The following is a 26,962-nucleotide window of genomic DNA, read 5'->3' as shown; positions in this document are numbered from 1 at the left end:
ATGTGTGATGGCCTGTTATGCTACTTCGACGATGACCCCCCCCCCCCCCCCCTGCAACCCACCGCCCCACGTAGATTGCAATCATATTTGAAACACTTACTTAATAACGTTTGTAGCTGAGGTCAGAGGTCGCATGGACACATGACATGTTGAGTTGTGTATCTGTTTATCTTGAGAGGTCACAGTGTGTCTTTTAGTCCTAACACTGAAAAGTCGCCATTGTTGTCAATGTGCTTTTGATGCCATTGTTAGTCATCCCTGGTTTGTTATCGCCCCCGTGGCACGCTGCTGACAGACGAGGTGAGAATAGCGAGGATCATAAGTGACAGTGGTTTCCTGGGCAGGAAGAGAGGAGTACAATGAGCGCTGTGATTCTCTCCTTCCCAGGCCAGATCCAGCTGCGGGCGATGACTTCCTATGACTGTTCTCTCTATCTTTGGTGTGCCGACGCCTTGTGTGTTCAGGTTGACCCCTCCGCGTCTTCTACAAACACTCAAATGTGGATTGACGGTACTGTAGCCTTTTTTGATTGATTAGTATCTCATTGCACTCTTTCATTCGCAGCCTTCCAGGCATGGATGGCGGCCCAGAGGCTGCAATTGTGCTCTTCATAATAAGAAGTCATTTGCAGTCAGTAATCTTACACTCCAGTGCTCTAGGGGGCAGTAATGCACATCACAAATTAGTTTTTTTCCTGATTATGGAATCAATTGTAAAAAAATAGCTTTACTTTTTAATGTAAACTACCATTTAACAAACTGTACTGTACTGTAACAATCATCGAGCGCCATATTTGTGTTTGTTAATCTGTTAGCTAGCAGACTACTTCTTGCTTCACAGAGGATAAAGATGAAGGGAGTGTACCATTTTAGATTCCATGGTGGGGGGAACGCAAAGCAAAAATGTCATATAATTTACTATAACAATCATAGAGATATATTTGTGTTTGTTTCCCCATTGTTTTGTTAGTGAGCAGGATACTTCTTGGTTTGTATTGTCATTTTTCTCACCGAGGAGGCTACTTCCAGGTTTCGAGAGGATGACAAAGACAACAGGACTGTACCATTCAGATTTTGGGGCACAATGATTCCATTGTGACAAAAAAGTAAAAAATAGAATATGATTTACAGTAATAATCACATATATGTACATACAATCAATCATATTTGTGATTGTTTCTCCATTCATTTAGTTGTTAGCAGGCTACTTCCTGGTTTTTATGGTCATTTTCCTTAGCTAACAGGCTGCTTCCTATTTCTGAGATGAAGAGTATGACAGGACTGTACCATTTAAGATTTTGGGGGTCAGGGGGGGCAGTTCCATTGTGACCGAAAAGCAGAATACAATTTAATATAACAATTATAGAGCGACAGGTTACACGGCAGTCGAGTGGTTAGCGTGCAGGCCTCACAGCTAGGAGACCTGTGTTCAATTCCACCCTCGGCCATCTCTGTGTGGAGTTTGCATGTTCTCCCCGTGCATGCGTGGGTTTTCTCCGAAAACCACATTCCAAAATGTGTTCCACATGTGTTCCAAAATGTGTTCCAAAAACATGCTAGGTTAATTGGCGACTCCAAATTATCCATAGGTATGAATGTGAGTGTGAATGGTTGTTTGTCTATATGTGCCCTGTGATTGGCTGGCGCAATGCATTGTAGTTTATCATGTGGTACGCTGTAGTGTAAAAGTTTTGCATACTGTCTGATAGATTTAGTATGCAGTATGTAGTGTGGATAGTGTTAGTATGCGGTTTCGAACACAGCCTGGTTCTCTTTTTGGGGAGCAGGCTACTTCCTGGTTCACAGAAGTTGATGGGACTGTGTTTGGTTGTTTTTTTTTTTTTTTTTAGACAGGACTCACCATTTCCATTCTGTTTTCTTTGGGATGACGTGTTTCCGTACTAGAAAAACTCTGCTCCTCATCATTTAGCACCCCTTAATCCAAGGGGGCCTCTCCGAGATAAATCCCGCTCTTCGATGTCAGACGTTAGGTGTAGTGTGTCCGACAGCTTTATTCACGCAGTGAAGTCCAAGCAAAGGTAATTAATCCTGGAAGCCCTGGAGGGGGGGGGGGGACTGCTCCCTACTCACAGTGCACAGCATAGATAATTATAGCTGGAGGCTTTTGGGGGCTACAAGGGCAATGAACATGCTGAAAGACAGGCATGAAAGTTACAGTTTTGTTCAGGCCTAATTTAAACATTTGCTTTATTGAGTCACTGGAATACTGGGAATTGGAGAGAAGCCGTTAATTCCAAATTTTGAAAAGTTGAATACAAGAAAAACATTTATGATGTAGGCCACCACAATGTATCCCACTGGACATAAAAGCACAAGTTGTGTAGTTGCTCTACTGGTTTATTTATACAAGAATGTGAGAGTCCTATTCGTGTTTCCTACTTAACAAAGAGTGATAAATCCTCATGTAATGTAAGCGTAATCTATGGTGCATCGGCGCTAATAAAGCAGATTAGCTCATCAGCGTCTGTGATAAAAGTGACTCTGTGGGGGATTCTATTGTGGGACGTCTCTCGCTTTTGCAAAGCGCTGAAAAGAAAAGAGCGGACGCCCCGCTAGTACGCTAATTAAAGCCAAACAGGCGCACAGCTTGCATCACCACATAATCAAGTCACCCCTTCACCAAGATTCATTTCTCCCTTCCTCTCTCCTTGTAAGAAGATTAAAACCTCTCTGGTGTGCTTTGGGGAGAGCAGAAGAAAAAAAAAAACCTTGGAGGAAATTCTTGGATCTTTTTTAAATTCTCTGAATAAATAATGGGCACTGAAGCCGCGACATTGGCTTAAAGTTAACAACAGTAGAAAAGAAAATCCACATTCGATGGAGTGAAAAGCCAACCAGCTGCAAAAAACATCTGCGGAGGTTGGTACCTGACAGCCAAGATATGAAGGTCTTTTACAACAAAACTGCAATAAACTCGCTAATATTTGTGCTTCAAGTGAACGAAGACACAGTAACAAGTATCGGTATTTTACATACAGTGGCTTGTTTTTGTCAAATTAGCCCCTTTAAATTCATGCATAAATTTAATTTCATACTTACTATTTATTGGATTTATTTTAATGCACAATATTTCACTATTAAAGTGGCCACTCCTTATGTAAACTGGGGCTTACAAGCAAACAAAGAAATTATAATAATGAAATAAAATGGATATAACAATTTTTTAACATTAATAATATGAAATAGTAAAACGTAAAGTAAAAATATGAAACAGTATTTTTTTTAAAATTATAAAATCATGTCAAAATAATATTTTTTTACATTTTCACAAAGAACAATAGTCACAATAATAAAGTAAATATATGATAAATATAAAATAATATATAATAATGGCTACACACACCACAGCAAGGAGACCTGAGTTCAATTCCACCCTCGGCCATCTCTGTGTGTGTACTCCGGTTTCCTCCCACATTCCAAAAACATGCTAGGTTAATTAGCGACTCCAAATTGTCCATAGGTATGAATGTGAGTGTGAATGGTTGTTTGTCTATATGTGCCCTGTGATTGGATGGCGACCAGTCTAGGGTGTACCCCGCCTCTTGCCCGAAGACAGCTGGGATAGGCTCCAGCACACTCGCGACCCTCGTGAGGATAAGCGTTAGAAAATGAATGAATGAATGAATTAATATGATTTATGGTATATATTTTATAATAAAACATGTTTCCCATTTGTTTTCTAAATTTCCCAAATGCTTTCTAAAGTGTTTGAAAAATTAAGTTAAAAAAAATTTAATGCAAAAAATAACAGTCGCAATTGCTCAACTGCTCAAATTATAATATGATGAATATTTTTTATATTACTTAAATAATATACTGCGAATGTATCCAAAATAATGCACTAATTATAAAGGGCTAAATATTGGATGGCATGATGCCACGAAGGAAGCTGTATTATAAGTTTGGTCAAGTATATAATTTTAAAAGTACTTACATTTTTATTCCTCAAGATTCAAGATGCCTCTCGCCCAAAGACAGTTGGGATAGGCTCCAGCATCCCCCGTGACCCTTGTGAGGAGAAGCGGTAGAAAATGAATGAATACATAATAATGAAAAAGTATTATTAAATAATGTCAAAATAATACTTTTTTTTACATTTTTGTCACGGCAACAGAAAAAAATAAATTTCACAGTAATTAATGTACATTAATTGTTTGTTTTTATATTAAATGAAAATTATTTTAAAATAATAAAATATTGTACCATTAAAAAAAAAATTCCAAGTATGATATATCAGTTGACACAATGTAATAAAAAAATACTAATAATATAATACAATGGAATATAAACAAATGATATCAATATACCAATATAATCAAGATACAATACAATCTCAAGATACCAATATAACAGAAAAGAGACTGTGACATTGATACACCTCTCTGTAAGTGTTGTACATGTGTGCACCATATGAACATGAAAGTGACACTGCAGCTGCATGGGGCATCTTCACTCATTCACGCGGGTGTCATCTCTTCCAGGAAATAGTAGATTAGGTTTCTGGGTATTGTTCATGCAGGTGCAATGAATTATCACCGGTCTTTGTAACTTTCTACCTTTTTAATGCATTTCTTTAGCCTCACTCTGACCTCAAGGCAAGTGTAAGGGGACACTAAAAAAAAAAAAAAGAGTATTACTTCTGGAGGTGCAAAGTATGTGGTTAGAGAGTGCACAGAAGTGTTATCAGCAAATTCACAAGTGAGGTTTCTTGGTTTGTGACAGAAAAGGGAAGTGGAGTTTACCACAGGCTGACTGTAAGGAGGGTTGTTTGGTCAAAGGTCATACATAAGGTGACATGTAGTTGCTGTTCATGGTGAGTTGTACGGCTCTGCAGGTGGAGAAAAAGTCACAGCGCACCCACAAACGCTGCCATCTCCCTTGAGGTAAATAAAAAAATGACATTGTTTAGTATAGTATTGTACTTTCTGAGCATAAACTCATTGCTTTTTGTTGACAATAACAGGTAAGTGTTGTATGTAAGGACTGTGGAGAGAAGCCAACAAAAACCTGAAGGTCATACATTGATTCTCATGATAAGAAACGAGCACAGGCTTTGATTTGTGTAGAATAAAAGCAAACGGAGACGTGTCTGCAGCAGGCAGACGTGCTCGTGTTAGACGCTTGTCTAGACGGCTGGCCAGATCCTTCCCACCATTGTTGCACAGCAAAACAGGAAACAATTTCTGGGAGCAAAACACATGCCTACATAGAAGGTTCTTTTCATGTTAGTTTACATACTATACATGCAATGTACTTCCATACCACTGCAAACCACAATAATAAACATACTGTTAAATAACACATATTATTATTAATTTGGTAAAGGGGTCATTTTTATTAATTGTAATGCGTTTATTTCGTGGATTTGAATTTGTGTAACCATATTCATGCGATAGTTAGTGCGTATACAGGGGGAATTAAATCATTAATAAGTGACAAGGATGAGACTGTGATGATCATTTTGTATTGCATTGCCTCTGCTGCCATCTTGTGGCCACAATTAAAAAACACTATAAAAAGCGACTATTTAAATAATTTGTCACTGTAAAAGTTGCGATATTATAGACTTGCAAATACGTTATGTTATTATTACCAATTGCATGTGTATTTTTTCACGAGGTAAGTAAACAAACATACAGTGCTATTTTGCCACATTGACAATTCAAAGCGGTTGTTAAAATCAGAACTATGTTTATGTCGTCCCTGTTAGTCCGTATCAATTCACCGAAATATGAATCATTGTCAACATAATTTTTTTACATTTTTTGTTGAAACATAAATGTGGGAAAACGTCGATTACGGTAAGTACAGTGTTTCCAAAATGTATTCCGATAACCCATCAGAGCCTAAACGCATCACCCAAACCTTTCGTCCCTTTCCGGATACCTTCGTAAATCACGTGACGCTCCGACGACTTTCCCGGTGGAAGGGCTAGCAGTTGTTAAGCTAGGCATCAGCTAGCCCTTATATCCTTATTTGTACTTCAAGTATCCAGCCATGGAAATCGGGGCAGAGATCAGCAAGAAAATAAGAGTGAGTATCTGTAAAACAGGTGATGAAATGAATATTTTTTTTACATTTAGCCGGATAAGCTGCATTGGCGATTCTAGCTTTTAGCGTGCTAGCTAGCTAGCTAGCTGCATTGGTCTTCTACCGAGGGAAATGATAGTTTCGACTGGTTGCGTTCATGCATGTTTATTTTTTATGCTATGCTGACAAGGCGTTTTAGTTTGTTTCAACACGAGACAACTACTATTGGCGACACATTGCGAGGCAACGGAATGAATGAAAAAAGCCGTTGATGTTGTGGTACTGTTGTTTTGCAGGCTGCTATCAAAGGCAAGCTTCAAGAACTTGGTGCATATATTGGTAAGTAAATAAATGCATTGGCAATCAATATACATGCTAAAACCCAGATATGTGTCGTTATTTTAGACGAGGAGCTTCCTGATTACATTATGGTCATGGTAGCCAACAAGAAAACCTCCCAGCAGATGGCTGACGATCTCTCGCTTTTTTTGGGAAACAACACCATCAAGTTCACAGCTTGGTATGAAGTACAGTCCAGTACAGTACAATACAGTTTGAGTTAAGTCCTCACTGCAGCTTTGTTTATATTGTTCATTTTAGGCTGCACGGTGTACTGGAGAAGCTAAGAACAGTTGCAGTAGGTAGGTTGAGGTTTCAGTTATTTTGCACCTCAGTATACATTTAAATCTGTTTACAATTATGCCTTCTTGCTGCCTCCTCCGTCAGAACCCGCCTCTGTCAGGCTCGAGCATCAGTTAAGCACCGCAACCTCAAAGACTGAAGAGTCTTGCTCTGATCGGATAGAATCACGCAGCGCTGCCCATGAAAACAGGTGTGAAACACTGCTTTTCCTTTTATGAGTACACACACACACACAAACAAAACACTAATGAGCGTTTATTCCATCAGGAGGGGGTCCACAGAGAAGGCTTCCTCCCGGCTGACATCGGCCGTCAAACCCCTAATGGAGCTCCTCCCATCCGATGCGGTCATTGACATCAAACCGGAGCTGGATGATGATTTCATCGCAGAGGATGCTGTAGTAATGGCTGCCAGCGTTCGAGGAGGAGGACCTCGCCGCACGGCTAGCCGGCCAATGGCAGAAATCTACAGGCCGGGTCAGAGCAAGCTGAGCTCGGCGTTGCGGTCCGCTGAAGGAAGACACCAGGAGAGCAGGAGCAGTAGAACCTCTAGAAGCAGCTCAAACAAGGTATCATTAGCCTCCACTGTAATGCCTCAATCGGCAATTGAACAAATAAACACCCAGCTCGATTACGATTAAGGTCTTTGTTAAAATGTCATCTGTGCTCTTCAGGAGGAGTTGTCACGGAAACGTAAGGCGCCAGTTGCGAGTTCGGTGGTTCGCGTGAGCCGCGACACAGATGAGGAGAGCGACAATATCGAGGAAGAAGAAGAGGAGGATGAGATGAGCTATGGAGGACGAGGCGTGTCCAGTAGAGTGTTGCTGCCTTCCAAACCAGAGCGCAAGTTAGTATACAGGATACATACATAAAGTACATACATTTAGACCTTTGGTTTACTGCTCTACTACTTATAGTTAGATCACCTGTTACCCCTCATACACCTTCCAACTGTTTCAGACCGTCCCTCCCACCAGCCATGCAAGCCAACAGGAACTTGATCCTGAAAGCCATCTCCGAGGCCCAGGACTCCATCACCAAGACCACAGCCTTCCCCACACGTACGCCGTCTCCCGCAAATATTTCTGCTATATACATTCCCTTGTCATGACTGCCACTGTTCTCCCTCCGCAGTACCACACAGGCAGACAGTTCCCGTCGCTCCGCGTGCCCGCTTGGCCAGAAGCAGCGAGATGACGGCAGCCATTGAGCTGGTGCAGCAGCAACTGCATAGTGTGGCCTCCTCGGGGCAGTCTTACACTGCTGAAGAGCAGCCGAGCAGACATCTTGGTACGTACTGTATCTCATCTGTTAATACAATCTGTCCTGTCTTCTTTTATACGGCACTCATTGGAATACTGCTTCAAATCCATATTTACTACACAGTACAGTGTTTTTTGTTGATTTAAAATTCCTTATTTGGAATAATGGAAAAGAAGCTTTAAAAATGTAGAATATCTAGCATCATGAGTACATTTCTCATGTATACGATAGAATGGTGGCATTAGGATTAATGCACACAATTGACAGATAAATTAAGGAAACTATAGAGGAAATCCAGCAGAGATGATCCTATAGCTGGCAATAAAGAATACATGCTATATAATAAATGCATGCTTCCAAATATTTCCCTCTAGCTCCAGCTAGGTCCGTGGGTTCACATTCTCAGTCGGACGCCTCGCAGCTCCACGAAGAAGCAGAGAAGAGTGATGACTGTAAGTGGTCCCCACCCCCCCCCCCCATGAAATTAATTGCGCTGTTAATCAAGTATATTTTTTATCTGTAGCAAGCGGCGAGCCAAAGCATTTCGATACGCGCTCCTTCATCGTGAGTCGACCGCAGTTGGACGAAAGCAGAAGTCAGCAGGATCGCAAGCTAAGAGAGGAGACGGCCTTGCCACGAACCATCCAAGCTAGGTGTGCACATAGAAAACCAATATATGAAACGTAAAAGCTCAAATCGCTTCATTTTTTTTTCTTTTAAACTCTCATACTAGTAAGGAGAAGGAAAACTCTGACAGTCCCAAGTTCATTGTGACACTAGAGGGCGTTCCGAGCCCGCTGGGGAACTTTGCTGGGGAGTCTGACATGGATCTGGAAGATGTGAGACCGCCCTCAAAGCTCACTAACCGCGAGTCCAAAGTCGGCATCCTTGACCGACAACAAGGAGGCCCTTCAATAGGAGGTATCCCATGAATACCACAGTTCTATTCTGTAATAGTTCACTATAGAATAACATATCATTTTTATACAAATAGTATACAATCAATTTTTTTAGCGCGCAGACCTCACAGCTAGGAGACCTGAGTTCAATTCCAATCTCGGCCATCTCTTTGCATGTTCTCCCAGTGCATGCGTGGGTTTTCTCCGGGTACTCCGTTTTTTCCTCTCACATTCCAAAAACATGCTAGGTTAATTGGCGACTCCAAATTATCCATAGATATGAATGTGAGTGTGAATGGTTGTTTGTCTATATGTGCCCTGTGATTGGCTGGCGACCAGTTCAGGGTGAACCCCGCCTCTCGCCCGAAGACAGCTGGGATAGGCTCCAGCACCCCCCGCAACCTTTGTGAGGATAAGCGGTAGAAAATGAATGAATGAATATATTGTATTACAATAATACTTAGTTATACTATACTGCCTTATGATAATATACTGGTGTCATGAACAAATGTAGTTTTATAAAAGCATTTCATTAAAAATATATTTTTCCACCACTAATCAATTAGTAATTAGTATAGTAGCATTACCAGATTATATTCCAGTATTATAATAGCGTATGGTACTATTTATCATGAAATAATTTGTGCAAATGTCTTTTTATAATTTTTAATTCTGCAATTCATTAGATATTGTAGTGAATATTTTCTATGACTGTCAATTGGCCTGATATTACAACAATATCAAGTTGTAATGTTGTGTTCTCTCGCCTTCAATAGACGACCTGATAGATGCTGACATGTTTTACGATGACTCCGCCCCGTCCAAGAAACAGAAAGTGATGGAGCGCTGTAAGTTTTGGCCCGTCTGCAAGAGCGGCGACGAGTGTCCCTATCATCATCCGACAAGAATATGCAAGTGGGTACTTTATTATTATTATTATTGTATTATTACTATTAGTTCAAGTCATGTGATGTTTTTGTTTTTGCCGCAGGACTTTTCCCACGTGCAAATTCGGGGACAAATGCCTCTTCATCCATCCCAACTGTAAATACGACGCCAGGTGCAGCAAGCCCGACTGTCCTTTCACTCACGTTAGCCGCAGGGGCGTCTCAGCTCCTCCGCCCGCCCGGCCAGGTACGCACTACACAAGAACTTGTCAACATCATGTTGCGTTAAACGTCTCGGTTTGTAACCTACAATCCTCTGTCAACAGTCGCACCACCGACACAAACAGCAAACATGTGCCGCTTCTTCCCACAGTGCAAGAAGATGGATTGTCCCTTTTATCATCCTCAGGTAGCATCTTTTCAACGTCTGTTTGTGCACACCTAACCACATCTAAGAGCAGATACATTAGGTTTAAAGTCATTTTGAGGTGTATGAGTTTTGGGGAAAGATGGGTACGTTGTGATTGTCTCGCACCACTCATTTTCTGTTACAGAATATTTGGACATAGTTCTTCTATTGGAGCTCATTAGATTGGCACTATTGCACCACTAAGCTTGATGCTAACCACAGTAAATAAGAGAAAATGTCGCAAGAGACTGAAACTGAGCTAATTCTCATATTTGTTTGTGGCGCAACTTTGTTTATTCATGCAAAATGTGATTCATACAGTATTTACAACAACTAAAGGATGCTAGCTTGTTATTGTGTTATTATGGAGCCAAACCAGGTGCAGTATTTGTGTTTTTTTTCTGGCCTTCCTCTGTGCCCAGTCTGCTTTATTCTGCCAAAAAGTCTGCTTTGTGGACACTGGCCCTTATTTGGCCGCCATGTTTTGTCTGAGCACCAAATAAACAAGCCCTGCTGTGTGTGTGTGTGTGTGTGTCTCCGATGTGTTTTCCTCCTGGCAGCCCTGTCGCTTCGCGGCCCAGTGTAAGCGAGACGGCTGCACCTTCTTCCACCCAACCGTGTCTGTGCCTCCCAGACATGCCCTGAAGTGGACCAAGACACAAAGCAGGTGATCAAACAGTAATTTAGAAGATTGACTATTGCATTTAAAGACCTGCATAGAACTATGCTTTATTAATGACTTTCTGTCTGGCAGCTAATGAAGACTGTGAAACAACTGCAGATGTCCTGCAGCCACGTCATCATCATTTTATGTATTAGTTGTTCTGCTCGGCGTGGTCACTGAGTTTTTAAGTGTTTTTGTAAGACGCTTGGCTGTTTGCCATTGCTGTCACACTATTAAAACGCAATGAACACAACCTCCTGTTGTCTCTTATGGCATTTATTTTTAATCGCCAGTCTAATCTGTGCCTAATTGGGTTAAAAAACAATGGCATTAACGGCTGTGGCTGGAGGCAACTTCCTGATGTCAATTTTTTTTATTAACTCCACAAGAGGGCAGTAGCTGTATTTAAAGTATCCAATGGTCCATCAGCTTTATCTACCTCTGCATGTACTGTACATTGTTGCTACTACCTCACAGGTTACACTTGCTATATTGTTGTCATTGGTGATGTTGACGCGATTTGCTCCTTGCCTCTGTTCCAACATTGGCTCTGTTGCTGCTGTGTTGCCATTTTGCAACTGAACTGAACTGCAGGGTCAGGTGAGCTTTTATTTTCCTTAACCTTGTTTTCACAATCCTTGTTGTGCTGTTTTTGTACCACTTGTGTTTTTCTGCTGTTTTAGCCATGCTATTTTTTTTCTTTGTGCATGGTTGGAGAGAAGATGCGGGACAAGCCGAAAGAAGTGTATCTGGAGTAGCACTGGTATCCAAGTAAACAGGTAAAAGTGAGAATTTCTCCCTAGCAACAAGTCACAATTATACATTCATTTTCTACCGATTATTCTCACAAGGGTCGCGGGGGGTGCTGGAGACTATCCCAGCTGTCTTCGGGCGAAAGGCAGGGTACACCCTGGACTGGTGGCCAGCCAATCACAGGGCACATATAGACAAACAACCATTCACACTCACCTTCATACCTATGGACAATTTAGAGTCGCCGATTAACCTAGCATGTTTTTGGAATGTGGGAGGAAACCGGAGTACCTGGAGAAAACCCATGCATACACCGGGAGAACATGCAAACGCCACACAGACATGGCCGAGGGTGGGATTGAACTCGGGTCTCCTAGTTGTGAGACCTGCGTGCTAACCACTCCACACAATCATACAATGGAGTAAAAATGCTACTTGAGTTGCAAAGGTTCTAAGTGAATCACGTGGTATGTGTAGCTGCACTTGAGCAACGACACCTGGACAAGTACTGTAACTACACCACTCACGAAGCGCCCATAACTTCCGCTGACCAGCAGAGGGCGCTGATGACGCTCCATATACTGTACAGTACTATTTGTTTTATGCGTGGTAGCTTCAATTCAGTGCAATTATTTTCTATGAATCGATACAAAAGTAAAGTAAATAAAGTGTGTGATATAGAATACCGTTTAGTGCTGCAGGTCGTGATGTCACATTTATTTTAATGCTAACAAACTGAAGCCACACACAAATAAAAGGAAGATGTGGTGGGGGGTTTCCCCATCATGTGAAACATGAAGACAAGCATACTATTTTGTGTGTTGGACTTTTAAAGAGGATACTATTCTTTGGAGAATGTGACACTTTCTGCACATTTGGATAAATAATAATAATCTGACCTCATATAGACTGTGCTGGAATCGAGCGTTGATCTTGTTTTGTTGTTGTACAATACATTGTATTGTTTGGTGTCCTTGTTTGTATAATCAGCTTTCCTGGGCTGATTATTGGCAAAAGTCTGCCCTTGTCTAAATAAGAAGAAAAAAAAATCTCTGTGATGGTGGAACATGTTTTTGTGTGGGAGGGCTGTGCTTTCTGCCAAGCAAGGCTGTTTTGGTCCTGATTTTTTTTTTTTTTTCTCACAAGAAAATCGTGTTCTTGCGCCGCCAAATGCTACCTAGTGATGGGGGCAAATTAGGAAAACAATTATATGGCGTTAATGGTCCCAGAGAGCGTCATTAAGACACACAAATACATAAACAACATCATTTATAGCAGACATAAGATGCAATGTTTTGTTTTTGTTCTGGCAAAACAAAAGTATAGCAATGTATAGCAAATAACCTGATGAGATGGTATTAGTATCGTTAAAAAGGTAACCCTAACATATATACTGTGTAGTATAACCAACCTATACCTATATTTTCAGGGGACAATTGACATTTAAATCAATCAAGTAATCTCAACTCATTTTCAAATCAGGTTAAAAAATTATTTCAATTAATTTCAATTTAATTGTGAGTTGAATTTACTTGAGCTAATTAGTTAAACTAAATCAAAAGTGAGTTGAGATTACTTGAGTTCTGTTGTTGATACAACATAAATATTTGTTTATTTGACCTGATAAAGTTCCCAAGACAAAACAATAAGTCACGTGAATTTGATATTTTAAATTGGAGAAACTTTGTTGTGAGTTGAAATAATCTGAAATAATTTGCTAGATTTAATCAAAATTTTAAGGCAGTGAGGTTACAAATTATTTTAAGTTGAGTCAACTTGGATTTTTTTTTTACAGTGCAGGTTGCAAAATGGAGAGAAATATAATAATAATAATAATTACATGTTACAATATACGTATATCATGCAAAATATTTTAAAAGTTGTGAAATATTTATAAATATATACATTTTAATCGACCCTCGCCCGAAGTCAGCTGGGATAGGCTCCAGCATACCCCTGCAACCCTAGTGAGGATAGGCAGCATAGAAAATGATGAATGAAAAAATGTTAATGTATGTAAATATGTTAACACCTGTAAGGTTTTTCCCCTGTTTTTGACTTTGAGGTGGGAACTGGGCAAATATTCAAAGTATTTTAAAAATGTGTTAGTAATTTTCTTGGGAGTTGCTTAAAACATTTGAGAAGGTACTTCATTGAGTTGAATAAATGGCTGTCTATTAGTATTGCCGTATGGCTGTAAGACCATGCTGCTGTGTGTTTATCATTCATAATTGTATACCGAGTATACATTTTCTTTCTGTGTTCTAGTATTTCTTTTTTTTAACCTCCCAAGATGAATATTTTTAATGTGAAAAACGTGAGTTCAGCTGCTAGCGTGTTTTCTGGAAAGGACCATAAAAGCATGTGAATATTAACAAGTCAGTCATCCATCAGATGTTGTTTTTGGTGCGGGGATGCTTGGCCCCTTGAGGCTTTAGTCGAAACGTGGTTTATTTTATTAAAAAAAAAAAAAAAAGGAAGGAAGGGAATACCCACGATGGCACATAAAGTTCACAGAGCGTGTACATTTCACTTCAATTCACAATATTGTAAGTAGGTACTTTTCACATGTGTGTTGTTTTTGTGGACTGTACACCATTACCTGCTCTTTTCCACCCCCACATGTGACTTCCACACCAATGCAACTTTCTTCTTCTTCTTCTTACCAGAAGCCACATCAGATGCAGCTAATTAGACTGAGGGAGAGTGAAAGAAAGAAAGAGAGAGAGAGTGAGAGAGGAGTTAGAGAAAAGAGGGAAGACAGATTAGTCATTACTCATTAAGTGGTAATTCTTGTCAGAGCTGCTACACTGACTCTCTCTCTCTCTCGCTCTCTCTCTCGCTCTCTCTTTGAGGCGGTCGCTGGTGGCCATGGCTCAGGGCTCTGACAGCAATGACACAAGTTACAGGTCGCCATCACCTGGAGGGAGGCAGGTACGTGCACGCTTCTTATTCACTTGTACTACCAGTTAGCATAGTGCACACATATAGCATTTGCTTCTTGGAGCAAGGAGGAGGTTGCATCACGCTGCTTTCACACATGGACAGGCGTGACTCGCCTCCACCGTGGGCTTCTCTTTTTCATCAGTTCATCACTCGGCCCGGCTTGCCTTTGTCTCGTCAAAGTGTGAATGACTTGTAGAGTTGTCGGGAACACTTTGTGTGTCGAGTGCAGTGTCACATAGATGCCATGGTTGTATTAACGTGACTACTCCTATCAGTAATATGCTTGCAGTCAAGAATGGTGACGGGAGGGTCTCAAACTAGGGGCTGCATGAGTGCTGTCCCAAACCGGGAACATAAATTGTAACAGTACACCGAGCATGGCCGAATTGTGTCCTTCCTTTTGAGAACCATTGTTATTCTCTCACTTTACACCCAACAAACCACAGCTCCCCCAGTATCTGCAGCACTCATGCATCCTCAGACCCTGACACTACCTCCATATTTCTTGTCTGTAGACACAATTATCTTGGTACTCACATGTAAATAGTAAATCCATACTGCTATACAAGTTGTACACTGACTCATCTAAAGTTGGTCCAGATTTACTTTAGTATTGTCCCTTGAGAAGATAATATTACAGTGCTTGTCAAATCAAAAATAGTAGGGTGGGTCCCCACTAGTGTTTTTATTCCTAATGCTTGAACATACAAACAAAACAGTGAATATTACAGATTATGGTAGGTATGAAATATTTGACAGCCACCACTGTTGGTCTTTTGGAACTAAACTAAAGCTAGATATGCATGGGATAGGAGCATAGACGTAACTGAGAGGGACCTCCCAAAGAGTTTTTCTTAGTCTCCGTGCTTACTTGTGTGGGGTTTCAAACAAACTTGTCTTGACTCATTTTCAAATCAATAGTAAATTGACTTCATCATATGAGTGATAAAACACAGTAAGAACTTTGTTTTGGCTGCTTGTCTTAGAAGAAGCATCCACTGTATGACCATAATTTCAATACCTCATTGATTAAAATGTGAAAAGTTTTTTTTTTTGGGGGGGGGGCACTAGGCATGGGATTACAATAAATAAATTAATTCATCAAATTATAAATAAAAATGAACTTTAATATTTCGCCGGGTCACACAGGTCATCCCGATTGTTTATAAAACAAATGTAATGTTGTGTAACAGCAATCATCCTGGTCGTTACTGCCTCTCAGTGAATGACTTGATCCGTCCAGCTATAATATTAACTGGCAGCCTGACTCGGCTATTCTAAAACAGCTGAGTCGAGGCTTCAGAACGTGAAACAGGGTGTGTGCGATGCCTAACTGAAAGCTCAGGCCACACCCTGACTGTGTGATGCAGGTGAAAGATGCGTCGCCACCACTTCCCACACGGGACCACCACAAAGTCTTACTGACTTACTCACTTGAGTGACAGTCTCCTGTGAAGAAGATGCACATTAGCATTGCACGGTGCACAATGGTGCATTATTAGTCACAAATATCCACCTTTACTGGCACGGCAAAACAATGTTTTTCTAAAAGCCTCTTGTTGCTGTGAATAAAAATACAGCTCATATGGAAGTGGCAGTGCACGGGGCAGCGTTGGAATCTTCCTAACAGCTGCAGCTAGTACGGGCCTTCTCCATCGCTGCCCCCACCCTCTGGTACTCTTTGCCCCATTCACTCCGTGCTTGCCCTGACCTTCCCAGTTTCAAAAAACAACTAAAAACCCACCTCTTTAAATCTGTTTTTAATGTCTAACTTTTTATATCTGACTGCTGTCGCTTTTACTCATGTTTTAACTGAGTATTAACCAATGAATGTTGTATTTTGGTGTGTCTTCTACTCTGTTTACTTGCTTTTATTCAACTCCATTTTTCTGTAAAGTGTCTTTGAGTATTTTGAAAAGTGCTACACAAATAAAATGTATTATTATTAGTAGTAGTAGTACTAATATCTGCTAATATCTAAGAAAAAGCTGTGGTAATTCTACATTTGATCAAAGTTACTTCATATTTGCCAGATCAAAACGCAATCGCTGCATATGACTTCTATCAAAACGTGATAGTCGAATCTCGAACATCGTGGGTACTGTATTTTTTAGCATAAACATAAAACTACTCTAATCTGCAATAATTTTGAGTGTCTTCACTTGGGCTGTCAATGATTTAAAAATCTAAGAAATTAATCACAGTTTTCTATTTAATTCATGGTTGAGTCATGCTATTTTCAATCATTCATTCATATTTTACACAAGGATTGCTATGATATGTGGTGATGTACTTTCTTGGGTGTTTCTGAGGGGATTCCAGATTCCGATTGCAAAGTCAGCCTTTTTGTTGGTCGTCCATGTGCCCGTTAAATTAGCTCCGATTTGTCCAGAGCTCCTCGGATGACGTGAAGAAGGTGATGCGGCGAGAGAAGAACCGGATCGCCGCTCAGAAGAGCAGAATGCGTCAAACTCAGAAAGCCGACAGCCTCCACCTGGTGAGAATCATCAATAACAATGTATCAGTGATGTGGTGTTGCCTGGGGACTCCTCTTACTAAGTTACTTCCAACTTCTCTGTTGCTAAGCGCCCACTTTGAAAAGGGATTTTTATTTTTATATAATGCTACCTGACCATGTGGCGATGTGTCATGGCTTCTGTCGGGCTGCACACTTGGACGCTGCTCAGTGTTTGCAGGCATAAATTAGCACGTGTGGGCATCACCCAGAATCCAGCATCCGAGAAACTGCAACTGAATGATATAAGCGTACATGAGTTCACTGCTTCTTTTTTAATAGCTTTCCTTTTAATAGTGCAAGACTCCGGGAAAGTACCACATTTAATTTAAATACATTTTATATTCACGATCCAACTTTTAATTTGAAAAAAAATTAGCATTAAACTTATACAAGTCTTTACAAGTTACTTTGAGTCAGTTATGCTCAAATGAAAAGGCCAAAAAATGTACTATTTTATTGTGACACACCATGTGCGAACAAGACAGCAATACAGTCATCCTTTGTCTATTACAGTTATTTCCTTCCAGACTTGACCATGATGAGTGCGAAGTAGGATTCAAGATTAATAAACTTAATATTTTTGAAGTTACAGGAAAGTAACTCTAAATATGAGTTTTAACATTATTAAAACCCTGTAGACATAAAATAACACCACTATAGTCACTTTTACACTCCAATTATGCCTTGTTTACGTCACATTGCGCAGGCTATGGGATCACCGCCGGGACAAAAGTCAGCTGTAGCTAGCGAGTTAGCCTCTCCAATTTACTTATTCTTAAGTGGATTCGGGAAGAAAGACAAAGAAGCCAAAATTTACCACTTCCACATGAAATGAGAGGGGAACCTATAGCTAATGTAATCTAACATTATTAGTCACCACAATATTACATATAAAACTTGTCTCTCAATATTTTTTTAATTCATATCAGACCATAGTGAACCACAAAACAGCGATTATTCATTCAATATTAATTATTTATTTGAAAAAAGGGAATTATGTGAAGGGGAGATAATCCAACTGCAATATAGCGAGGGACGACTGTTACTGCTTCTCATTTTCGCCCTCTATGGTGACAAATGGTATTACAAGACAGAGCTCTGTTAAACATGTTAGACATGAACAATAAAGGGAACAATGTTAATGGATAAAACAAGATAAAATACTATACATTTTCTAAATTAAATGACATAAAAAATTAAATAATGCACAAAACCAAATGAAATAAAAATGTAAAAATAATGTAAATATACATAATACATAAGGCTTATTTGATATTGTATATACAGCTTTCTGGTGGATGACTACTAGCATACAAGTGCTACCTCACATTAACTCTCTCACAACAAGGAGCCATAGAGTGTCGTCTGTGGTTTTTACTTTCATCCTCTCACTCTGAGACAAACAGGAAGGCGTATTTTCCCTGTCATTGACACCAGACTTGATTTCCTGTTAGCGCTATAGTATTTTTTTTTTTTCTGTTTCTTCTGAAATAGCACGTCATGGTCTGTGTGCAGGGAAGAAAAGGGCAGCCACTTCTTGTAAGGCCCAGATAGCAAGTGGGCTGTAATTTGGCTAAGTGACGCATATGCAGGCCGGGGTTTGCCCACCGTGTGAGCGTGGACACACAGATGAGATGATAAAATGCTCTTGTGTGACGACCTTTATACTACTACCTCAGTGGAAGATTTCTCCCCTCAAGCTTACTCCCACTCTAGCCTCTTTTTTCTGGCTGTTTGCTCTACTTGTCGCACATCAAAGTTGATCGGTAAGATACATCACAGCTTTTTTTCTGCACAGACAAACCCATGCGTGAATGTGCAAATGTGGGCTCATTATTTCTGCTTTTACAAAGATAACAATGCTCACTTATGTTTATTTTACAATGGTGTACAATTGCACTGCATCAGGTTAGGAAGGCTTTTCTTACATTTTGCTCCCTCCTGTGGATAAATGAGGTGACCACAATATTAGAAAAGCTGCTACAAAATGCAGACTATAGTAATAAAATAACATTTATATTTAATAATGTGATTTATAGGACGAGTGGTTAGCGCGCAGGCCACACAACTCGGAGACCTGAGTTCGATTCCACCCTCGGCCATCTCTGTGTGGAGTTTGTATGTTCTCCCCATGCATGCGTGGGTTTTCTCCGGGTACTCCGGTTTCCTCCCACATTCCAAAAACATGCTAGGTTAATTGGCGACTCCAAATTGTCCATAGGTATGAATGTGAGTGTGAATGGTTGTTTGTCTATATGTGCCTTGTGATTGGCTGGCCACCAGTCCAGGGTGTACCCCGCCTCTCGCCCGAAGACAGCTGGGATAGGCTCCAGCACCCCCGCGACCATTTGTGAGGACAAAGCGGTAGAAAATGAATGAATGAATGAATGAATATGATTTATGGTATATATATATTATAATTAAATTTTTTTCCCCACAAATCATTCACTACCAGACTCTTTAAATTTTTTTTACTTTTTCTAAATTGTTTTAAAAATTAAGTTTTAAAAAAATGTTAATACAAAAAATAACAGTTGAAATTGCTCAATTGCTCAAATTTTAATATGATGAATATTTTTTATATTACTTACTACTGGGAATTTAGCCAAATTAATGCACTAATTATAAAGGGCTAAATATTGTATAGCCTGATGCCACAAAGGGAGCTGTATTCCTAGTTTGGTCAAGTATATCTTTTTAAAATTACTTACATTTTTTATTCCTCAAAATTCCTATTTTATGTCTTTACTATGTTTTTTTGGGGGGGGGGGCTTGTTTTCTTTTTTATATTAATAAATTAAATTAACTGAAGGGAGGCACAGTACACCTTGGACTGGTTGCCAGCCAATCACAGGGCACATGTAGACAAACAACCCTTCACGCACATTCATGACTATGGACAATTTGGAGTCACCAGTTAACCCATAAGTGTATTTTTATACTGTGGGAAGAAGCTGGAGAACCCAGAGAAAATCCACACATGCTCAGAGATGCCCAATCAGAGATACGAACCCGAATTTCCAGATTTCCTGACTGTATGGCCTTCATGCTAACCATCATTATGATTCTTCTCTCACTGATTGGCTGAAATAACATGGTTATACTCTAATTTCTACACCATGTTAAACAAAGCCCAAAATGACAGCATCTGCAATTTTTATTCCCCAGGAGAGCGAGAACCTGGAGAAAGAGAACGCGGCGCTGAGGAAGGAGGTGAAGCAGCTGACGGAGGAGGCCAAGTATCTGTCGTCGGTGCTGAGCAGCCACGAGCCCCTGTGCACGGGCCTGACCCAAGCCGCCCCTGCCGACCTCTTGTACCCGTCTCACCACCACGGCGCCTACCACCACCAGCACATCGCCATGCCACACTACCAGCACTGACCTGAGACCTACGCGGGGGTTTGTTTGGACATGGATTACAACAGCAAGATGGCGGCGCCCTTGAGAACTATTTAGCAAGCGGCTGCTACATTACGTGCACCCGCACAACCTAATAGAAAACATTCTGCCTTAGTAAAAGGCAACGGTTCTCCATTTTGTTTCATTTTGGTTGCTGTTTCTAATGATTCAATAATAGAAACAGTGTGACGGGGTAAGTCATCACATTAGGCTGTGCAGGTGTACCTAATTTTGTGACCTGTCGGGGTGTGTGTATATATGTGTGTGTATATATGTATGTGTGTGTATATATATATATATATATATATATATATATATATATATATATATATATATATATATATATATATATATATATATATATATATATATATATATATATATATATATATATATATATATATATATATATATATATATATATATATATATATATATATATATATATATATATATATTGTATACCAAACATACATGTGAAGAAGAGTTACCAGTCTTTGTTTACAGTTTACATTGCGAGAAACAACCAGTTCTGTGGCAGGGGATTCATTTTGTAAATTCCTTATGCTCTTTAGTGTTATGCTCGCTTTTTCTTTGGACTTTTTCGTCATGTTTTTTTGCTGTCTTGTTTTGTTTTGCTGTGTAACAATTCAAAGCTCAGGAGATTATTTTTTATTTTTGGACCGATTTTGATTGTTTGACAAAGCGAATGTAAAGTTGAGCCAAATTTTGTGGAAAGGAGATATTTATTAAATGTGATGCCTTATGTGAGTGAACTTTATTGACCATTTTTTTGCATGTCTGCAGGGGCGTGATAGCATGAGGACATGTGGGATAATGTGCAGTGCAATGAGAGATCTCTATGGGGCGCTGTTTACTAACCAAACTGCCAAAAAGGGACACACAACGTTAAATTCACGATTTACCGTTTCATTTACATATTTGATATATATATATTAATGTTGCAATACATCTTATACTCGCTTCCGCATTGCACGTGAACGCAATGGCCACCAGAAATACCCGGATAACCAACTTTTGGGGCAGCTATAATCAAATAAAAACAACTCAATAAGACTGCAGTTCAAAAAGGTGCCTCTATACGGCACTGTTAAGTATACCACACAAATTTACACGACATAATGTTATAAACGTTCTACTATAATGACATAAGTTAAATAAATATACTTACCTACTACTCATACATACTAGTATGCGGTTTCGAACACAGCCTAAATACACTACTCACTCACTGTGCTGCGTACACGTTGGTCACCGCAAATACCCGTATGTTAATCTTTCACCTGTGGGACAGTTATAAGCAGTTATGTGCAGTACAGAGAAATGCCTCTACGGGGAGCTGTTTACCTAGCCACACATATTCAAACATCAGAAAGGAACAAATATAGTATATATACGTATATGTATATTGTATATTAAGGTCTAAATAACATTTACAGTTTACATTGAAAGGCACATGTCATACGCACTTCCGTACAGCACGTGAACAGGTTGGTGACCACAAATACCCGGATGTGTGGCATCCGTCTTTACGACAGTTATCAAAAGTTTCCCGTAGCGGAACATACTAGAAGTAGACATTTGTAAAAGTTTCTTTTCACTCATTATGGTGGCCGCTACGGACTCCACCCTTGTATTTGACCGGCGGGACCAGTTTGAATGTCTCCAAAGCGGTTTTAAGTCCGGGTTGTTGACGGGGGAGGGGAGGTCAGTAGACTTTCCCCCACATGTTGACACTCGGGAAAGTGGAGGCAACACGAGGAGGGGGGGGACTTTATCTACAACAAGCAACAGGAGTAGATCCATTCATGGACGATAAGTTCGTCGTCAGGGTCTGCTAGTCATTTTTCACGACCAGGTGACAACATGTGGCTTTCATAGCGCAGGCTAGCTTAAGTTCTCTTTCGTTTAAATGTAAATTTCTGGCGCCAACCAGCTATCACAATGAGCGGTAAGCAAGAGGAAGCCAAACCGCACGAGGATCTCCATGATTCCGAGAAGCATGTAGGAGAAGCCCCAGAGGCTCTACAGCGGTTAGAAGGTCCGACTGAGCCCGGTGGAGGCGACAAAGCCTGGGTGACACGCTTGTACAAACGCCGCTGGGTGATGGTGCTGCTCTTCAGCTCCTATTCCCTCTGCAACTCCTATCAGTGGATCCAGTATGGCATCATCAACAACATCTTCATGAAGTTTTACAGCGTGGACGCCTTCACCATAGACTGGATGTCCATGATCTACATGCTCACCTACATACCCTTCATCTTCCCTGTCACCTGGCTCCTGGACAAGAAGGGCCTGAGGGTGGTGGCCATCGTGGCCACGGCTCTCAACTGTGCTGGGACATGGCTCAAGGTGGTCAGTGTCAAGCCCAACCTGTTCGCCGTGACCTTTTTGGGACAGTTCTGCTGCTCCTTTGCGCAAGTCTTCATCCTGGGCATGCCCTCTAGGATAGCCTCTGTGTGGTTCGGGTCCAACGAGGTGTCCACGGCGTGTTCCATCGGCGTGTTTGGGAATCAGGTGAGCATCTTGGAGGTGGTTTCAAGTTTGACATTGAGGTCTTTATGTTACAGTCACAAAAAGTATATTGTTGTACCTTTTTAGGAGTAGTTACAAATGGTGACCTTTGACCTTTGGTGTATAATACACCATGATGTTGCTCAAATATTACACACACGTGCTTGTCAGTCCCTGAAAGGTGTGTTCCAAATTTCGTGGTGATTCGGCTTCACGCCCTTAAGTCACAGGGGACACTTTGTCGAGCTGTGTGAGAAATTCCAAGTTAACCCGACATATGTTGCAGTCCGGATGCCATTTGTGGATCGCAGCAGTTTTTTTTTTATTGGCTCATGATTTATTCTAAAAATATAATTAAGCAAGAGCATGAAAATATGTGGCACATATGTCTACATGTGGCGACCAGTTCACAGTGTGAAAGTCAAATGAGGGGATAGGCTCCATCATACCCCCCGCGACCTTCGTGAGGATTAGCGACATAGAAAACGGATGGATGGAAAGTCACAATATAAAGAAAACATGTATATTTTAACCAGAAAAAAATCACAATTTATGTCCATTATGTTTATAATAAAAGAGGGGAAACTGTAATTTTGTTAGCATATAGTTGGAAAAAAACCAACATGTCTAGTTATTAAGAGTGAACCATCTTGTCATTCAGACTATTTGGTAGAGAGAGAGCATGAATGCATATGTCAATATATTGAAGCCGGCAAAATGATAAAATGGATCCTTTCTTTTTTCTGGAAAAAAGTTTGGACACCCCTGGGCTAAATGCTAGTAGTAAATCTTTGCAAGGTTTGGTTTTGCTATTGTAAATGAGTTCTATAACCTAAGTCAGCCATCTGTAGGAAGGAATGCAACCTTAAATGTCATCATAGCAAAAAGCTCCCATTCAGCGTAGTTGAGCATTAATCAAACAAATGGGACTAACCTGGTGATAGTTAACCAGAAGCGTGTCTTGTCAGGGTTGACGGCTGAAACTAGAATCACTATTGGCGGTAGTAGCATCATGTGAGAGATGGGGCATGACAATGCGCTGACCCGTGAACGCATCCTCACTAGCCGCACTCCCTCCTTGGCTGCTCCTGTAACAAGAATAAAGCCAGCATTCTGCACAGCGGACTTGGAGAGCTGCAGTGTGGAATCTTAAGAACCTTCACCTTCCCGGGACCTGCTCGTGATGCCGTGGAACAATACTCTAAAAGGCAACCGTGCAAATTGTGGATTCGGCTGTGAAGAAAAGCAGAAAAACTCTATGGGCTCAAAGACCTTCCTCCCACCACACTTGGCATCAGTTCAGTGGACTCCAGGACCGTTAAGTCCTAGTGAGTCCCACTTGTGTTTGATAAGTGACCAGGTGACCCAGAATGCTGAGACGAAGCTGTACCATCGTCGCTGGTTCATGCTGTTTCTCTTCAGCGCCGTCTCAGCCAGCAACGCCTTCATGTGGCTGCAGTACGGCATCATCAGCAACATCTTCATGAAGTTCTACAACATAGACACTCTCACCATAGATTGGCTGTCCATGATCTACCTCCTCACCTACGTCCCCCTCATCCTCCCCGTCCTGTGGCTTCTGGATAACAGGGGCATCCGAGACGTGGTCCTCGCGGGTTCGGCCTTTAATTGCATCGGAGCTTGGATTAAAGTCGGAAGTGCTAGTCCAAATTTGTTTCCGGTCACCTTTTTTGGACAGTTTGTTTGCTCGGTGGCTACGGTGTTTGTGCTCGGGATTCCGTCGTATATTGCCTCGGTTTGGTTCGGGGAGGAGGAGGTCTCCACCGCCTGTTCCATTGGGGTGCTTGGAAATCAGGTTTGAAAACAGTCATGGTAGACGTTCTCTGCTTGAGGTGTATTTCTGCTGTATGTGCTTTCTTTAGAACTTCACAGGATGCCAGAGCCGCACAGGAATTTTACTGTCCAAGTGTGACACTCGTATCACCATGCTGTGAACTACACACCGCTCATGCCTACTAAATAAAATTTTTAACATTATTAGAGCTTTCGAGATATGATATAACAGCCCTATAGTCACCTTTACACTCCTATTACCCAATATAGTACTCTTAATAACACAAAAAAACATTTAAAACATGTGCTTGTGTATGTTGCCGTAAATGTGTTCTGGTGCTAGGGGAGCTGAGTGAGGGCCGGACAGGAAGTGCCATTGGGCGTTCAGAGTTGAGTTTTAGCTCAGCATGGGTCACAGCTATAACAGTAGCCCGTGTTAGAGATTTTTTTTCTGTTGTGAGATCATTCAAACCTGCAGTAAAAGCCTGTTAGGTCTGGTGCTTGTGTGTCTCACATATGATTACAGTAACATTACTGATTACCTAGTAACCAGTGGGGCCATTTCCGCCATTTGCACTGACATGCATTATTTCCTCATACAATAACAAAGGAAGTACCACGTATCTATTAGTGATAAGGCATTTATTATGGGCAATTTGTCCACAGATACGTACTTAATTACAATATAATGTACTGTACTGTCGTATAATTTATACTTTGCAGGGTATTTTAAATCTCTGTACTTGGCACCCTGTCTATTTTGCAGTTGGGTATCGCCATCGGGTTCCTGGTGCCCCCCATCCTGGTGCCAAATGTGGACAACATGGACGAGCTGGCCCACCACATCAGCATCATGTTTTACATCACAGCCGGGGTGGCCACTTTCCTCTTCATCCTCGTCGTCTTCGGTATGTAAAGTATTTTTTGCATTTATTCAGGGTGTCGTAAGGTCTTGCTAGATTAAAACATGACAAGATTGCTTGGTCGGGAAGAAAAAGGTCTTGTGGACACTGGTTGTGGGACAATAATAATTTATATAGATGAACATAGTGGAAATTAAATGAGTAGATTGCAATGCATTTAATTTTTTTCATTGTAATTTTCTTAAGTAATGTTAAAATTTAGTCTCGTCTCATGTATCGTATTGTTGCGTCAAGTGAGTGTCTCGTGACATCCCTAGCATTTATTACTTTGCTGTCGTTCCACTGGAAGCACAACACCGCATACAAAGTGCTGACTCGGAAGACAAAAGCATCTCAGAACGGAGAAAGACGCTATTGTGGAACAAGGAAGGTCAGGGGGAAATGCTGGTGATAGGAGTGGGTATATTGTCAGTTGAAGACATTGCTAGGTCTGAGTCTGAGTAGGTCAAAGTTTGCTGGTTCAGGGAAGTGACTTAGCAAGCAGGATATTAGTAGTTGTGCAAAATGCTTAGTAATAGTCTTATTTTAGTTCTATTTTAGTTTCTATTTTCGACCATTAGTTTATTCTTTATAATTTCGTGCCGAAATAGGAATTGAGTTGCATATTGAGAAATATTGTTATGTGAAGGAGATGCTCCATTGTCACATGGGAAATTTGTGGTTCTGACTCTCGGATTTGGAAGTTGAGGGAATGCTTGTTGGCATTCAGCATTCACGAGCACAAAAGGATGCTTGTGAAGCCGTTCCATAGTAGCGCCACGCACCACGTTCACACCCATTCAACCAAAATGTATCATCCCTTGTTGCCGCGTGTGCCATGTGAGTTTTGTATTTCTTTTATTTACTTGCTCATGACACAAAAAAGTTTTGAAAAAAACAATAAAATGAAACTCCGTCATAGATAAAGAAACAACTGTGTAAAAACACCACTTTGACACATCCCCCAGCAAGTTCTCTGAACTGACCAAAAAAATCTTAATCTATAGATAATCTCTTACTTATCTTATTTTATTTTAATAGATTATTTCTTACTCACTGAAACTGACAGATGGACTTCAGAATAGGCTAGAAAGATTAGTAACAGTGATCCATGTTTAGCTAGCAATTTGGCATGAAAACCCATATTATTATTATTATTATTATGGTAAGATCCATAGTGATGCTGCATTCAAATACAACTCATATTTTAGCGGATATGTTTAAAGATTGGTTGAAAAGTATGGCCGTCATCAATCAAAACATCTTTTCAGGGACTCTGGAGGTGCTTAGCAAGTAACTGTC

At 40.6% G+C, this 26,962-nt stretch overlaps 3 protein-coding genes and 1 long non-coding RNA gene across 11 annotated transcripts in view; 3 read left to right on the top strand and 1 right to left on the bottom strand.

The window, feature by feature from the left end:
* Nucleotides 1-5,884: 5,884 nt before the first annotated feature.
* On the top strand, nt 5,885-11,068 carry zc3h14 (zinc finger CCCH-type containing 14). Its single transcript, XM_058057700.2, has 17 exons — nt 5,885-6,053; nt 6,347-6,389; nt 6,456-6,570; nt 6,651-6,691; nt 6,777-6,882; nt 6,960-7,260; nt 7,366-7,538; nt 7,652-7,752; nt 7,826-7,981; nt 8,329-8,406; nt 8,478-8,607; nt 8,688-8,875; nt 9,630-9,768; nt 9,845-9,987; nt 10,067-10,149; nt 10,710-10,816; nt 10,904-11,068. Exons 1-17 carry the CDS (start codon nt 6,018-6,020, stop codon nt 10,905-10,907), a joined length of 1,944 nt encoding a protein of 647 aa, XP_057913683.2. The 5' UTR covers nt 5,885-6,017; the 3' UTR covers nt 10,908-11,068.
* A 175-nt stretch (nt 11,069-11,243) lies between these two features.
* batf (basic leucine zipper transcription factor, ATF-like) lies at nt 11,244-20,733 on the top strand. The gene is made up of 4 exons (XM_078799005.1): nt 11,244-11,592; nt 14,422-14,500; nt 16,905-17,009; nt 20,199-20,733. The coding sequence occupies exons 2-4, from the start codon at nt 14,438-14,440 to the stop codon at nt 20,409-20,411; spliced, it is 381 nt and encodes a 126-aa protein (XP_078655131.1). The 5' UTR covers nt 11,244-11,592; nt 14,422-14,437; the 3' UTR covers nt 20,412-20,733.
* On the bottom strand, nt 16,689-21,700 carry LOC144902102 (uncharacterized). Of its 2 annotated transcripts, none has more exons than XR_013630361.1 (3): nt 21,622-21,633; nt 17,146-17,263; nt 16,689-17,006 (listed from the first exon to the last, which is right to left on the bottom strand). It is a non-coding gene; the product is annotated as an uncharacterized LOC144902102 (long non-coding RNA). The 2 variants fall into 2 exon arrangements; XR_013630360.1 differs by lacking the exon at nt 21,622-21,633 and adding an exon at nt 21,683-21,700 and having other exon boundaries at nt 16,695-17,006; nt 17,141-17,263.
* Nucleotides 21,701-21,984: 284 nt separating this feature from the next.
* flvcr2b (FLVCR choline and putative heme transporter 2b) overlaps nt 21,985-26,962 on the top strand; it is a 34,876-nt gene continuing 29,898 nt past the window's right edge. Inside the window, exons 1-2 of one of the 7 annotated variants that reach the window (XM_058056911.2) lie at nt 21,985-22,967; nt 25,525-25,666. In XM_058056911.2, the coding sequence (XP_057912894.2) occupies nt 22,395-22,967; nt 25,525-25,666 (715 nt within the window). In that variant the 5' untranslated portion in view covers nt 21,985-22,394. Of the gene's footprint in view, nt 22,968-23,985; nt 24,781-25,524; nt 25,667-26,962 lie in introns of those variants that run through there. The other 6 variants (XM_058056909.2, XM_058056912.2, XM_058056913.2 and 3 more) reach the window with 6 other exon arrangements.

Source organism: Doryrhamphus excisus, linkage group LG19 (genome assembly GCF_037039965.1).
Source record: "Doryrhamphus excisus strain RoL-2023G ecotype Guam linkage group LG19, RoL_Dexc_Guam_v1.1, whole genome shotgun sequence".
NCBI lineage: Eukaryota > Metazoa > Chordata > Actinopteri > Syngnathiformes > Syngnathidae > Doryrhamphus > Doryrhamphus excisus.
The sequence above is the reverse complement of the archived record's forward strand: the minus strand, read 5'-3'. Positions and strand labels throughout refer to the sequence as shown.

Bases quoted from the DNA above. Each gene is read 5' to 3' on its own strand.
- batf (XM_078799005.1), top strand. From the start codon at position 14,438: ATGGCTCAGGGCTCTGACAGCAATGACACAAGTTACAGGTCGCCATCA. The intron at 14,501-16,904 runs GTACGTGCACGC...CGATTTGTCCAG, and splicing joins CATCACCTGGAGGGAGGCAG to AGCTCCTCGGATGACGTGAA. The intron at 17,010-20,198 runs GTGAGAATCATC...TTTATTCCCCAG, and splicing joins AAGCCGACAGCCTCCACCTG to GAGAGCGAGAACCTGGAGAA.
- zc3h14 (XM_058057700.2), top strand. From the start codon at position 6,018: ATGGAAATCGGGGCAGAGATCAGCAAGAAAATAAGA. The intron at 6,883-6,959 runs GTGTGAAACACT...TTATTCCATCAG, and splicing joins AGCGCTGCCCATGAAAACAG to GAGGGGGTCCACAGAGAAGG. The intron at 9,988-10,066 runs GTACGCACTACA...CTCTGTCAACAG, and splicing joins TCCTCCGCCCGCCCGGCCAG to TCGCACCACCGACACAAACA.